The 15,760-nt window shown below is 39.9% G+C and overlaps 1 protein-coding gene across 1 annotated transcript in view; it reads left to right on the top strand.

The window, feature by feature from the left end:
- The window catches only part of RpS19a (Ribosomal protein S19a), a 45,720-nt gene that overhangs the window by 14,066 nt on the left and 15,894 nt on the right, over positions 1-15,760 (top strand). The window contains exons 10-22 of the mRNA XM_028321977.1: positions 804-991; positions 3,593-3,674; positions 5,899-6,162; positions 6,243-7,767; positions 8,025-8,223; positions 9,102-9,226; positions 10,888-11,112; positions 11,458-11,773; positions 12,265-12,491; positions 13,011-13,166; positions 14,003-14,169; positions 14,686-14,801; positions 15,184-15,407. Coding sequence (XP_028177778.1) covers positions 804-991; positions 3,593-3,674; positions 5,899-6,162; positions 6,243-7,767; positions 8,025-8,223; positions 9,102-9,226; positions 10,888-11,112; positions 11,458-11,773; positions 12,265-12,491; positions 13,011-13,166; positions 14,003-14,169; positions 14,686-14,801; positions 15,184-15,407 — 3,814 coding nt within the window. The remainder of the gene's footprint in view (positions 1-803; positions 992-3,592; positions 3,675-5,898; positions 6,163-6,242; positions 7,768-8,024; positions 8,224-9,101; positions 9,227-10,887; positions 11,113-11,457; positions 11,774-12,264; positions 12,492-13,010; positions 13,167-14,002; positions 14,170-14,685; positions 14,802-15,183; positions 15,408-15,760) is intronic.

Here is a 15,760-nt window from a genome sequence, read left to right as displayed (position 1 = left end):
AATGTACGCTAATTTTCTACTTTATATGAAAGGGCTTAAGTCCTTCTTTCAGAAACAGTGAATTTTCGCTCGCTGCGATTTGTAAGTTGAAAACATACTATATGTAGATTAATGCAATAGGACCTAGGTCTTTCTGAATGACCTCTAGGACGTTCTACGCCCCAATTAATGAATAAGCCGGTTTCGATTCCTATTCTTTTTACTGCTGTAGGTACAATGTGTAATAATATATTTTTAATGCCTCCGAAATCAGAAACTGGTTATGTGACGTCTATGATCACGAAGAACTTATCAATCAGCAGATATGTTAAGTGTCACTGATCGTTAATCTAAAATTCTTGGCATGATTCATATGTTTTGCTTTACGAAATTGCGAACGAATTTCTTTGTTCTTCTTTTGGATACGATAACGAGTATCTTAGTGTTGATTTGATAATAAAAATAAATTAATTACCCCATGAAGTCGTTAGCTACTGGTAAAGGTCACATTATCAGAATAATAACTATGCTTGTATGGAAAACTAATTAGTTCGAAGGCCTTTTATTATGGGTGTTGTTATGAACCTCACATTGAATAACACATAGTCCTATTATCAGTTTTTCTTGTAAAACTTTTTTGTAGGTTCTGTTTCCTCCGGATTATTTATTACTGGTTTCTGTTGTACTCTTTTGATTACGATAAATTACTTATAGTCTACTTAAATGGGGTTCTGAACATTGTACAATCTTTGAAAATCCATCAAAAGGAAGAAACTCTCTGATTCAATAGATCCGACATATTTCATTATTATATTTGTTTTCAGGGACGTAACAGAAGACCCGTTCACGGATTTATACCGCGTGGAGGGTTTGAAAGGGGTGTACATCGCGTCCAAAGTGAATTCCACATCGCTCGTGTCCAACATTGGGCCGGAACACCTCGTCTCCATGATCACGTTCGATCACGGTGTCACTTGGTCGCTCATCAACCCACCCACCATGGATGAGAATGGTAAGTAAATAATCCATTATTTAATTACAGCCTACAGGTCTAGCCTCATCTAGCATATGTATAACAGGTATGGGATAACATAGCTCAGGCCCTGAGGTATGTGAGTGGCACGGAAGGGGTGACGTAATAACATAATATGACGTGGCAGTGTACAAGTCTGAAGCACATTTGTAGTCTCGCTGACGTTAGACGTCTCAAATAAAAACATCCTGCCGTACCTCAAGTACTGATTCAGTTAAGAACTAGACCAATAAATTTAACCATATAATACACAAGGAGCGGTTGGTACGTGACTACGAAACATTCTCCTCAATCAAACCCTATTCCATTGTCCCATCTTGACTTTAACAAAGACACGGTTGTTCGGTCTAATCAATTAGCAACTCAGCATTATGGAACAAAGGATAGGTCAAACCCTACCTTGCGCCTCAGTTATTACTTTAACATAAACAGCCGTACATTCCGTTTTTTTAAACACCATAGTGCTCCAATTGCTAAATAGGTAATGTATTGCTGTGGTCTTGCGGGAATTCCCCGTATCGTGTTGGTAAAAATAAACAAAACGACGGGCAGTTACAGAATAAATAAACTGTTCAAACTATTATATCAATTCTTGGTTCCAAAATAAGTAGAGCGTGTTATGGCGATTAGATAACGGATACGACTTCGTACGCGTGGATCCCGTTTTACCCCATTAGGGGTGGAGTTTCGTAAAATCCGTTCTTAGTGAGCACCTACGTTCTAAAAGGAACCCCAATGCAAAATTTGAGACTCCTAGCACTTGTAGTTTCTGAGATTTCGTGATGAGTGAGTCAGTCAATCAGTGACCTTAAGCTTTTATAGATATAGAAGATAATAATTTAATATAGGTGCTACAGCTCCCGGTATAAACGCTATTGCTCGATATACGAATGATAATTGTCACCTGTGGAATTCTAACCCGCAATGTGAACTACAAAAAAACCAGCTGTACAACGAAAACTTCTTTACTCAATAATTACTACTTAAATAATAACAGTCATGTCAGTTTGTTGCCATCGCTAAATAATAATAAGTATGTTATTAAATTTAACCTTTCTCGTGGATTTCATACAACTCACAAAAACTCGTCATACAGGCGAATCAGGTTTATGTTGTTTATGTTTATTTGTGTAGTTAAGATGAAGCAATTACTTTGCTACATAGTCGTTGATATTAAAATGATATCCATATCTACCCATTCAAGATGATAAAAATGTTATAAATAAATATTAAATGACTCTTACGAGTATCTTCTTATGTAACAAGTAAAATCTGGCAACTGTTCTCGGTTTTGTATGGTTTCAAACCTTTCACCGAGACATCGGTTCATTCTATTAGTGCAATTTGGATTAAAATATTCTACAGTCGACAGCACATCAGAGTTTCACCATCAATCCCTAATTTTTAAGTGACCCCTATGAAAACAAAATTCTTGTTATGTGTTTCCATAGGGGTCACTTAAAAATTAGGGATTGATGGTGAAAACGGCCATGAGACTATTATACTTTTTGGGTGCTAACCTGACACAGTATTTACATTGATATACCGTCGTGTGTATTTCTACTCGTAGAGATATGCTTTAGTTAGGGACTATTTGACGATATGGTATTAAAATAATTGAAAAGTGTTAGTAGACTCTAATATTATTATGCGGTTATCGTATGACGTTTTGTCATTATGTATCATTTTATTACCACTTTAGAGAACATAAATACATACATTAATAGTCCGTTAGCCGAGCCCATAGATATAATAACTTCTAGTGATGTAGCTTCTTCATCTAATCAAACATAGGTAATTATGTTTACAATAAATTAATTATTAGTTTATAATGGATTTCATTACCACAATACAATGTAGCTGATAATGACTATGATGTCAACATGTATGTAATGTGAGCTTGAAGGATAAAAAAAAAATGTTTATGTTATGGTTTGTACATTTGAAATGTTATCTGAAAATAAATTTGTCTACCTAATTCCTGTTACCAGTATAGGTATTTGCTTGTGAACGCAGAACTATAATGGTTTCCTGAAAAAATCGGTAAAAAAAAAACATGTAGGTAGGTATGTGAAAGCTGATATCAATATCACGTGATTATGAGGTCAATAGGGCGTAACGTTAATCTTTTTTTGTTGTTGACTGAATTTGTATAACATGAAAAAATCTACTTGGACATTTTACAGTGTAAAAATGTCCAAGTAGATTTACACTGCGTCATCACACTAAGGAAATCGTTTACAGTGGATACCAGACAATAGATAAACGAATAAAATGCTTTTTATATTATGTAGATAAAAAAATTGCCAGAGCAAAATATTTACAGTTCGATAATTCTTTCGTGTTTATTACTTGTGAAATACCACTCCCTGATCAATTACGAAATCTCAGACACTATAATATAACAACTACAAACTTGAGCCAGGTAGGTTCCTTATAGAGTGTAGACATCTGCTAAGAACGGATTTTACGGAACTCCACTCCTTGGGTAAATCGGTTTCCAGTTCCAAGGGCGGCCGCTAGTATTATGTATAATTTTAGAAAAATGCTCCGAAAACTTACCTGTACATTTTTTCCCAGGTAACCGCCTCGATTGCTACCTGAACCAATCCTGCAGCCTGCACTTGTGCCAGAAGTTCAGTCAGCTGTATCCAGTCACAAGGTGAGCGAATTACCTTACATGTCACCTGATCCTTTTGCCCTATGCTTACAACGCTAGTATTTGAATAGTTAAATACTGTTCGGTATACCTATAACTCTAACAATTCTATTTTTATGAATTGAAATCAATTTAATACGAGATATCATCAGTGACTTCGTAAGTAATTTAATATAATAGTTGCTGATGTGTCGAATCAATTTATTTAGGTTGGGAATTTACCATATTTGTGGTATAGTTGTGGTAATAATACGGATATGTTTTTTGTCTAAATATAGATACTTTTTTGTTGCTGTTACCTTTGATTTTAAATTTTAGTGTAGCGTTTTCCTTCCTTATATTGCAAAAGGAATAGGTACACAGTAATTTCGTGACCTCTGATTTTCCTCAAACAACAAGCTAGGATAGCCAATGCTGCATAATAATTTAATTTGCGGTCGCAGCATGTCTTGGTCTACGCATATGAAATATTACACCGAATTCTTAGAACCGCACAATGTCCCCATTATGATGAGGTTGATAAACGACTCTTGTTGAGTCTTGTTATCCTATGTCAATTGAATCACAAGAAAGCACTGTATGTTCCAAGTAAGTGTGCTTGAATGCCCTTTGTCCTGTTATCAACCAGTCAACATCTTTTTACATTTACCTCTGTTATTGAGGAACCTTCTAGTCTTTCAAACACGTGAAAATTAAGTCAATTAAAATTAGTACCATTTTGTACATCGTTTTACTAGTTAGTTCCTACTTAAAGTTCGGACGAACGTATTTGTGTACTAATTTGGTATATTTATTTTGATAACATCTTAGCATAGTCACGATCTACCGAGTGCATGTGTGATGATACTGATTATGGTCATTGACTTCTGTAAATTGTATATTTTTGTCTGCGCTGTGTTGATATTATCTTTGGGCGTCTTTACATGACTAACACCAGTTGGCTGAAATTGTGACGCTTCTTTAGTTGTTTTAAATATGACGTAAGCGTAGTTTGCTGTAGGCATAAATTTAACTTCATTATCTAACTCTAGTAGCACAAAGTAACTAGTAGTTACTTTGCTTGTTTTAGTAGGTATACTAAGGCTGGGTTGCACCATTTTACTTTAACTTTAACAAACGTCAAAAATCTGTCCAACTCCATACAAAAAGCATCGGTTATCGTCATAGTTACCGTTAAAGTTAGTTGGTGCAACTTAGCCTAAAGATTTTTTTCGCTATTTACACGAAGTTGTACCATTCAGGTTAAACAAAATGATAAATCTAACACAGTGGCATAAATTAAATAGTGAAAATATTACAATAAAATACTGCTTATTTACCGTGATCGTCGTCTTCGTTTTATGTAGTCTCTAAATGTGCTTAAGTCCTTAGCTTTATTAATGTCTAGCTTGGCCACTTGTTCCCACAAGCCGTTGAGAAATCAATTTCATAGTGTAACGTTACTTGCAGCCCGCCAGGAAATGTTGTAGCCGCTGTGTCAAGGTAACTGTGACGTGGTTGTATGTGTTGTGTGGTTGTGTGACATTTTGTTCATGTTTCATACCCTCCCATACCTGAGACATCCACACATCGACCTTCAGAAAGACCTTAAAATAGACCTTATAAATCCAGAGGCTATTGTGTTAAAACCTATAGTTTTAAGACCACTTGGACGATGTACTGCTGTGATCAGTTTAATAACATGTTTTGCGCATTCTGAAAGTTTCTATTATGTACAGGCCCGTTGGCTAGTAGTATTAGGCTGGGTTGCACCATCTTACTTTAACTTTGACAAACATCAAAAATCTGTCAAACTCCACTCTAAAAAACACCGATTGTCGTTATAGTTACGGTCAAAGTTAGGTGGTGCAACTCCGCTTTAGTTTATCTTTCTAAACGTCGATTTGTATTTTTGACGGGTGTTATGCGTTGCACATTGGTGATGGCATGAATAAAATATGAGTTTCTAAAATGAGTGATGTTGAAATACTATTATAGTTATTATTTTGTTGAATGACATTGTAGTGTTCAGTCGTGGTTAGAAGTAGGCTTTGCATACATATCGTATTTATTTTAAAAACCATGTTAAGTTTAACATAGCATATATTGCCATTGAATTATTGAACGATATTGTCCCGTTTTCAAAATAGTGTTTTCATTGCTTTGACATGTGATAGATATCGTTTTGTAAATAATACGTAACCCTTAGCGTGCTACTCTGAGAGTAATAAAAGCTATTTATTTACAGGTCAGCTAGCATTATGAGTTCCAAGTCAGCACCTGGCATCATCATGGCAACAGGCGTCATGGGCAAGTCACTGAAGGGAATCCCCGGGGTCTACATCAGCAGAGACGCCGGCTTGACCTGGAAGAGAATCCTCAAAGACTACTACTTCTTCAACTACGGAGACCACGGAGGCGTTCTCGTTGCCGTCAAGTACTTCAAATCCCGCGGCGAGACACGCAGGATCCTCTACTCGACCAATGAAGGCATCGAATGGAACTCTTATCAGTGAGTCACACAATGCATTCATATAATAAATTATCTCAATCGATTATTATGCCAATACAAACGATTGCATTCATTCGCAGGTTCAACCAAAATGACCTTCGCATATACGGGCTAATGACCGAGCCCGGCGAAAACACTACGACGTTCACTATGTTCGGGTCAGCTAACGACCAGCATCAATGGATTATCATAACTATAGATCTGCGTAACACGTTCTCTCGTAATTGCACGCCTGACGACTATAAATTCTGGTCGCCTTCCGCGCTCAACTCGTCGGTATCGTGCGTTCTCGGGGTCAGGGAAACTTATCAGCGACGTTTCGCTCACACTAATTGCTATAATGGCATTGATTATGAAAGACCCGTCAAGAAAGAGATATGCGAATGTAGTAGGCGTGACTTCGAATGCGACTTCGGCTTCAGGCGTCAAGGCAGCGAGTGCGTTCGCAATAAGAGCGTTAATTTTGACCCATACGCTATTCCATCGGATTGCCGTCCCGGAAAAACGTATCAACGCACCAAGGGCTATAGAAGGATAGACGGGGATATTTGCTACAGGGCTTCCTACTTGCCGTACTTACCAGATACCATCCCGTGCCCAATCGAGGAACCCACGGAATTCTTACTCGTCGCTTTAAGGGACAAAATCGCTCGCATTGACTTGACCGATAACAGCACCATAATGCCGGTAACTAATCAGAAAAACATTGTCGCGATAGAGTTTGATATGAAGAATAACTGCATCTACTGGGCCGATATTGAGTTAGATAAAATTAGTCGTCAATGTTTCAATAACGGAACCACCCAGGAGATTGTTGTGGACACTGATTTGTCCAGCATTGAGGGTATGGCTCTCGACTGGATTTCGAATGTCTTGTTCTTCGTTGACGGTATGAGGAAGAAGATCGAAGCGGTCAGAACAGATTTAAATCACGCTGGTAGAATGCGAACGACTATCTTAGACTCCAGAGTGCTGACTAAACCAAGAGGAATTGCCGTGCACCCTAAGGCAGGGTATCTGTTCTGGACCGATTGGGATAGGGAGAAGCCTTCCATTTCCCGATCAAACCTCGACGGTACCGAGGTGAAGAAACTCTTTGGAAAACCAATAGTACAATGGCCAAATGGTATAACAATTGATCAGATGTCGGAGAGGATTTACTGGGTGGACGCTATGGAAGATTACATCGCTAGTGCAGATTTGAACGGAGGTTACCTTAAGAGAATATTATGGAATGATGAAACGGTTTCGCATCCGTTCGCTGTTGCTGTGTTGAAAGACAAAATGTATTGGGACGACTGGAAAGCGAAATCTATCTTTGTAGCGGATAAGAACACTGGAACTGACATCTTAACGATCAACGATACTTTCACCGGATTAATGGACTTGAAGGTCTTCGCTCATTTTGTACAACATGGATCTAACGGCTGCTCTATCAAAAATCCCCCTTGCGAAGCTTTATGCTTGGGCCGTCCCGGGGGCGGATCAAGTTGTCTATGTCCAGATGGCTTTACAAAAATCAATGGGAAATGCATGTGCCCGAACGGAGAGCGACCAGCGGCTAACATGACCTGCCCCAAGAAACCTGGCTTGACTTGCGGACCAGTGAGTATTTTTAAGTTTTACTAAAGCTTCAATCACACTAACGCGTGCAGATCGCCATTGCTGGCGCGATCAAAGGCCAATGACACGTCGCGCGACCCAAGACAGTCTGTGCGACCTGTCATTGGTATATGATCGCGCCGATGGCGATAGGCACACGTTGGAGTAGTTGAAGCATAAGACTTCACCTATTATTTGAACACCTATTTTATACTCTTGTTTGTTTAATTCTAAATTTCATAATAATGATTTTCTAACAGGACCAGTTCACGTGCAAAAACGGTCTCTGTATTACGGCGACGTGGCGCTGCGACGGCAACAACGACTGCGGCGACCATTCGGATGAAGTCGGCTGCCTGTGTACGCCGCCCATGATCCCTTGCGCCGATACTAGCTGCTACCTGCCGCATTGGAAGTGCGACGGCGATATCGACTGCGCCGACATGAGCGACGAAAAAGGTCAGGTCAAACCTATTATACATTTAGCGTTTAACCACAGAATAATAATAAGTACTACGTACAGAAGTTTTACTTCGCGAAGGTATTTAAAAAAATGTATGCTCAATGTCATTAACAATATGGTGTAGTTTAGCCTGTCTCAAGAGTCAAGCACCATTTTGTTGACAAACGTCAGTGATCGGCACTGCGCCGAAGCTATAGGGCTGACTTCGGTACGTGAGGTGCCAAACTGCGGAAATGGCGGAGGAAATACATGATTTAGCATGAATTATCATAAATAATATTAACTACTTATTTACCTCTCAGTGTCTTGAGGCAACTTAAAAAAGTACACTTTGTGTTTTTATTATTATTTAGGCAGTTAAATACTGCACAGTATTTAGTACACCATTTTCTTTATTTTCTTCCATCATACACAAGAATACGCGTGCGTGAGTCAATGTTCGCTCGTATGTGAGGCCTTGTCGAATAGTATCCTGTAGGTGGGCCATCGTGCGTGTTTTGTTTTCGATGTAAACTCGCGGAGATGAACAGGCCTGGTTTAACTGCCTGAGATATGGGAGGAGAGATTTTGACATATTATGACGTGACAGAGCATACAGATCTGAAGTCTCTGAAACACCAGCCCGTGCCGGCACTAACAGTTAAGCACTACAGCTAGAAATTGATAGATCAGTCGATACGATTGATCAAGTTAGATGTAAAGCTTGCCTGTGTATTTGCCGCTCGCCGCTGCTTTTAATAGTGATATTGGGCATGTGATGCTAAAACCGTCTTACATTGTGTAACTGATTTCATGTAAAGTTGATACTATTCATTTTCGTTTTATTGTAAGTGACAGTGCGTGTATTATATTAACTATGCTTATAAAATTGTAGATTGCGACCGCAATAACTGCACGGCCGATCAGTTCCAATGCACCAACGGCAACTGCATCGAGAAGCGATGGGTGTGCGACGGAGACAACGATTGCAAGGACGGCTCGGACGAAGGAAACTGCCCCGTAAGTTTATAAAGATAAGATATTATTTACTTACAGTAACATTACATACATACTACATACAAGTAAGGGCTATATTTCACTGGGACACCATGGCGGCGCAACCAGTCGCCGGCTACCAACAAAATGTATACGGCTCTATAGAGAGTTACTCACCTGTTCGCGCCGCGATAAGCGGTTATCACGCCATTTTATCGATTTTGCCCATACATTTTGACGTCGATAAAAGTTATCACGGTGCGCATTTTAGGCCTACTGGTGTCCGTTTGGTTGCGCAAAACTGCATACATTTTGTTGGTAGCCGGCGACTGGTTGCGCCGCCATGGTGTCCCGGTGAAATATAGCCCTAACGGTTTTTCTGTTTTTATCTATTGTATCATAACTGAAACAAATTATTATGACTAATCAATTATGCAAATTGTTATAATTATGTCTCGACTATATCCGGAGGAAATTAATGTGTAAAAATTTATTTCAATGTCAGTGCAACTGATGTTTTCCGGACTACAGTTGATATGAAAAGTGACGAATTATACAGGGTGGAAACGATAAGTGATCTCACTCGATTATTTCTAAACTATACAAGATATCGAAAAACTGGTTACTGATCCTGAAAGTGCTTCATAAGCTCTTTCAAACGATACCAATAATAGGTTACAGAATAAACTGGAATTACCCCAAAATTCAATGTTTCCTTCCATACTAAATGTATGGCGATGACACAATATTAGAAGTGTAATTTATTTTTTGTTAAATAATAAACTTAAAAAGTCGGTTAAATAAACTTGTAACTTGCATCTTATTTAAAATTATTTGTGAAATACATTACTTTTAGGTTTTACTTGCTATAAAATTATCAAGAGATGAGTGCAATGACTGTGATAGTACAAAATGTATGGAAGACAGAAACATTGAATTTTAGAATAGATCCAGTTTATTCTGTAACTTGATATTGATACTGTTGGATAGAGCTCGTGAAGCACTTTTAGGATCAGTAACCAGTTTTACGATATCTTGTGTAGTTTTTAAAATTATGTAACTTTACCAAATGTATGGAAGCTGGAAACATTGAATTTTCGGATAGTTCCAGATTATTCTGAAACCTATTATTAGCACCGTTTGAAAGAGCTCGTGAAGCACTTTCAGGATCAGTAACCAGTTTTTCGATATCTTGTATAGTTTAGAAATAATCGGGTGAGATCACTTATCGTTTCCACCCTGTATGCATGATAATAAGTGTTGTACGCAACGCAGATATTTAGTCATTTTAAATGGCGACAATTATCTCTTTGCTGTTTTATCGACCTTGAAATAATTTACAATCAAGAAATAAGTATTTGGGACTCAAAAGCGACATTTATTTATTAGTGCTATAATGTTTAGAATCTAAACTTTAGATCATATTCCATCGTAGTCCCAGTTCACGTTCAAATGTTTTATGCCTTAACCGCATATAATTCATCCGTCCTTCGTCCTTCCTTATCACGGATAAGTCACGAAGTCATGACAGGCATATGACAATGCATAATCACTTCGATATGGCCGACCATACCTATAAAGGTCCACGGTATTAAAACTTTATAGCGTACTAACATGTTGTTAGTAAATGTTATTACTTTACAACGCTATACATAAGGTTCAAATTGATGCTTATAATTCTATAGATAACTCCAATGAACCCCATCGTTCGCGACGGCGCCAACTGTTCGGCGGACAGTTTCGCTTGCAACAACGACAGTTCCCGCCATTGCATTCCCAACTCGTGGGTGTGCGACGGAGAGAGAGATTGTTTGAGTGGGGAAGATGAGAAGGACGAAAAATGCAAGCACTCCACCTGCGCGCCTTACATGTTTAGATGCCCGAACGGAAAATGCGTGTTCAAATCTTGGGTAAGTGATGCAATATCAAGGTGTAGTTGCTCCTTTCGTTAGTAAGTTGATACTTAATTCTTCGCGTTGTCTGAATGTTAATTCAATACCTGTAAAGTGACAGAATATTTTAAAACTTTACGCAAGTCTTCTTCCTATATTTTTTGGATTATTTCAACTAAGGGTCACAGGGAAGTCTGATATGGCTAAATTAGGTCGGATTAATAAGTACGGAACCTTAATTTAAAAAAAAAAGAGTGGGATCAAGCTTGACTCCGAGTCTTGTCTCACCCTTTAGCACTAATCCATGGAGTTGTTACGCCAGTATGTAACAACTGCCTTTGACCACAAATATCATGTTCTTAGGTATGTGACGGCGAAAACGACTGCGGCGACGCCGAAGAATCGGACGAAAAGAATTGCAACTCGACTGGCCACACGAAACTGCTTCCTCGGCCGACTACAGAGAAGATAGATTTCCCTACCACCTGTTTGGATTGGATGTTCCGTTGCGAGAATGGCAACTGCTTACCGTATTGGTGGCGTTGCGATGGCGTCGATGATTGCGGCGACCACTCGGACGAGGCTGGCTGTGGAATGATACCGGAGACCACGTCGGTAGCGCCTGATCACGGGGCCACGAAGGCTAAGTGCGGCAAAAGTCAGTTCACGTGCCAACCAGGTTAGTAAAATGTTATTTATCTGCTTTTTTTCATAATGTCTAATTTTGTTATCATATTTTTTTTATCTTTGTTATTGTTTTTCTCTTTATTAAATCTTAACAATAGTAAATGACAGGCTCCGTTATGAAATTATGACTTTAAAGAAGTGATTTGCACCTTATGATCGTTTAGCTTTTTTATGTCATCTAAACTAATTTACTTTGTTGTTTTTATTTCTATTAATTATTATCAATGCCATAAATGTAGGTACAGTGCACCAATCTGCTTTAGCTATGTGCTTACCATGAGTTTACATTAGGTGCGCCTCCGTAAAAAAATGACATAAAATGTACGACAGATTGTGCAGCGCCCCTAGCGGTTACTTTCAAGAACTAAAATCTTCATAGGTTTTTTTGACGCACTCTAGCATGACGTTTAATTTAAACTCATTATAAGAGCCCTAAAGTTGGGCTTATAACAGAACCTTAAGCCTACTTTATAATCCGCCCAGGCGTATGCATCCCGCTCAGCTGGGTTTGCGACCACCGCGAGGATTGCGCCGACGGCTCGGACGAGCTCGGCTGTTCTCGGCCTTCCACCATCGACACCACGCCCACCTGTGCTGCCGACGAAGCGGCCTGCGCTGACGGCAAAGGATGCATCAAGGACGACCAGTTCTGTGACGGGATATCGCAGTGTGCTGATGGCAGTGATGAAGCTCTGTGCGGGTCTCACATAGTAAGTGCTTTGAATCTTACGCTCCATCGAGACTGAGTCGATATGCTCCCTTTACCTATGTAGTAATTTGGTTAAAACTGGACAAAAGTCCTTATCGATTGTAGAACTAGCCCAATAGGGTTAGGGAAACTGCTAAAGATTAATTACATACTTGTTAGCTACGCCCACCTAGTGACCAAGGAACCCTAATGGCTACGGATAGGGTTCATTATAACCCTATCGTTCTTGGTGTACTGTTTTTGTAATTGCTTCATTATCATCATGTTATTTAGTCTCCACTATATGGGCACGACCGTATCTAATTTACAAGAAGAAAATGATTTGGCCTACATTCCATACGCTGACCAGACGGGATGGGAGAAGACTTTTGGTTCTATTGTTTATCAAAAAATATTGTAAATAGCGATACGACCGGCTAAATTGTGCCGTATCTTTTGTTGTATATTTCTCTCTTTTCTTTCTTATCTTGTGTGGTGCACAATAAAGTGTGTTCTATCTATTTATCGTGTCTCTTCCTAGAGCAACAAGCCAGTCCTGGAGTGTCCTTCCGAGTTGTTCGTGTGCGATGAGGCCACGCTGTGCCTGCCGCGAATCAAGGTGTGCGACGGGCAGCAGGACTGCTACGACGAGAGCGACGAGGCCAACTGCACCGGCGGCGACTCGCACGTGCATCAGGTGAGGCTTATAGCTCGAGCAATAAGGTTCAAATTAAGTGGTAGCTCCACGCTGTGCCTGCCGCGTGTCAAGGTGTGCGACGGGCAGCAGGACTGCTACGACGAGAGCGACGAGGCCAACTGCACCGGCGGCGACTCGCACGTGCATCAGGTGAGGCTTATAGCCTGAGCAGTAAGGTTCAAATTAAGTGGTACCTCCACGCGTGCCTGCCGCGTGTCAAGGTGTGCGACGGCCAGCAGGACTGCTACGACGAGAGCGACGAGGCCAACTGCACCGGCGGCGACTCGCACGTGCATCAGGTGAGGCTTATAGCTTGAGCAGTAAGATTCAAATTAAGTGGTAACTATTAGTGCTTGGCCAGACTGCTAATGCGGGCGCGGCGCGTTGTACTCAAACATATGAAATCTTATTAGACTTTTCATTATGTTTGACTTCATGGTGCTGGACCGATTGAGGAAACGTTTTGTCCAGCAGCGGATGTCATTACGTAACAAATACAATCGAACGATTATTTAAAATAAAAATGTTAATACTCATGTTTATTTAACTATCCGTGCCATACAACTTTTAGGCTGGGTTGCACCATTTTATTTTAACTGTGACAAACGTCAAAAATCTGTCAAACTCCATACAAAAAACACCGGTTATCGTAATAGTTACCGTCAAAGTTAGGTGGTGCAACTCAGACTTAAACTATTACACAAATAGTTTTATTCAGAAAGTATGAACGAATGACAGTTATTGGTATTTCATGACGTAAGCAAAAGAACAAGAAAAATATTTTGAGTAAGAAACAAGCTCTGTATTATCATTTTTAACTCAATCTTCTTTTATAGTTGATCAGCATCGGCGTGGGCCTGTCGTCGATAAACTCGAGCAGCTTCCTGGTGTCGTGCTGGATGGCGCAGCAGAAGATGGTGCTCTACAACTTCCTGCCGTCCATCGCCAAGGTGTCGGACGGCGTCTGGCACAATATGACCTGGTCCAACGACTGCATTTATAGGTGAGAATGATTTTTAAGCGAGATGTTCAAAGTTAAAGTGTGGTACAGCTGAGGGCCTAGTGTGAGTTTACATCAAACGCGCGTCAAAAAATGACATTAAATGTATGACGGATTGTACAGCGCCCCTAGCGGGAAACGTTGAAAAACTAAAATTATCATACATTTTTTAGACGCGCTCACTAGTGAGCTGCTAAAAGCTGCTGAGATAAAAATTCACACTCAGCCCACTGATTATTTAAATTGATTTAACCCCTTTTTAGGTCGCTGTCAGTTTTTTGTTCATTTTGAGTCTCTGCCCCTTATTTTGAGAGTTGTTTCATTTCATGAAACATATAGCTCATATTATATTGTTCTAAACAAATTCTGTTTTCATTCCGAGGGCAGTTTAAAATTCACGCCCTTATTTACGACCCAAGTGATTGCAAGAATTTTTCCTTATTTATTTAAATGAATGAATGAACGTTATCAGTAGAATATACTTTAAAGGTACTCAACCCTAATGTTTTATTATCACAGATTCAGAGATTTGGAGCCGTACACGAATTACAACGTGACTTTCTACATCCAAGACAGCAAGTCGAACAAGACATACGCGTCACTCAAATTCGTCAATACCACCACGGGAGAAGGAGGTAAGCCATAGTCATTATTGTATTTTCATAGGTTGATGATGTGGTACTTTTTTGTTGTTTTTCCTGGCCAATCAAGTTAAAGATACTAATTCCGGTGCTCGAATACAATATATTTTTGTGTGGGATCAACATCGAAATCTGAGAGTAAGAGTGTTATTTTTAACACTTCTTCAACTGAATCGCAACACCAGAGTAACAATCTCCCCATTTTCAGGAGTTTTCTCCTATATTACAATAGTTTTCTAATGAAATGTCTTATTATTAACACTTCTTCAAATCAATCGCAACACCAGAGTAATAATCTCCCCATTTTCAGGAGTTTTCTCCTATATTACAAAAGTTTCCTAATAAAATGTCTTATTAATTAATGTTCTTTTTCTAGTACCATCACCACCAGAGCGCATGACGGTCCGCCAAATGATCGGCAGCCGCGTGCAAGTGGTATGGGACGCGCCGAAGCAACCTCGCGGTGTCATCCAATACTACACAGTGCACTACGCGCCGCCGCTGCCGCCCATACAGAGCACTGTGGCCGCTAACGCGTCTAACACCATGGCTATCACCATCAAGGGCCTGTTTAAACCGAACAGCAATTACTCCTTCTGGGTAAGTCTAAAGCCTGGTCCGTGAGCACGTAGAATCCCGTCCAATGACCCCAAGCTACCCATCCTTATCGCTCGCGCGTAATTATATTGCTGTCGCGACTGTGCGACGCACGCCCGCAGTGAGTGTGCGAGCGCGACAGCAACATAATTACGTGCGAGGGATAAGGATGGGCAGCTTGGGGTTATTGGACGGGATTCTACGTGCTCACGGACCAGGCTTTAACACCTTTTCTTTATTACCGTCGCCACCAGAGCGCTGTATTTTGCATGTAAGCTTATTGAATAAAAAAATGGAATGCATCAAGATTTTTTAGATTGTGCACATAATATACTATCGGCCACAGTTCCAGCTAC

This window comes from Ostrinia furnacalis, unplaced genomic scaffold (genome assembly GCF_004193835.3).
Source record: "Ostrinia furnacalis isolate ACB-3 unplaced genomic scaffold, ASM419383v2 OfSCF0450, whole genome shotgun sequence".
NCBI lineage: Eukaryota > Metazoa > Arthropoda > Insecta > Lepidoptera > Crambidae > Ostrinia > Ostrinia furnacalis.
The sequence above is the reverse complement of the archived record's forward strand: the minus strand, read 5'-3'. Positions and strand labels throughout refer to the sequence as shown.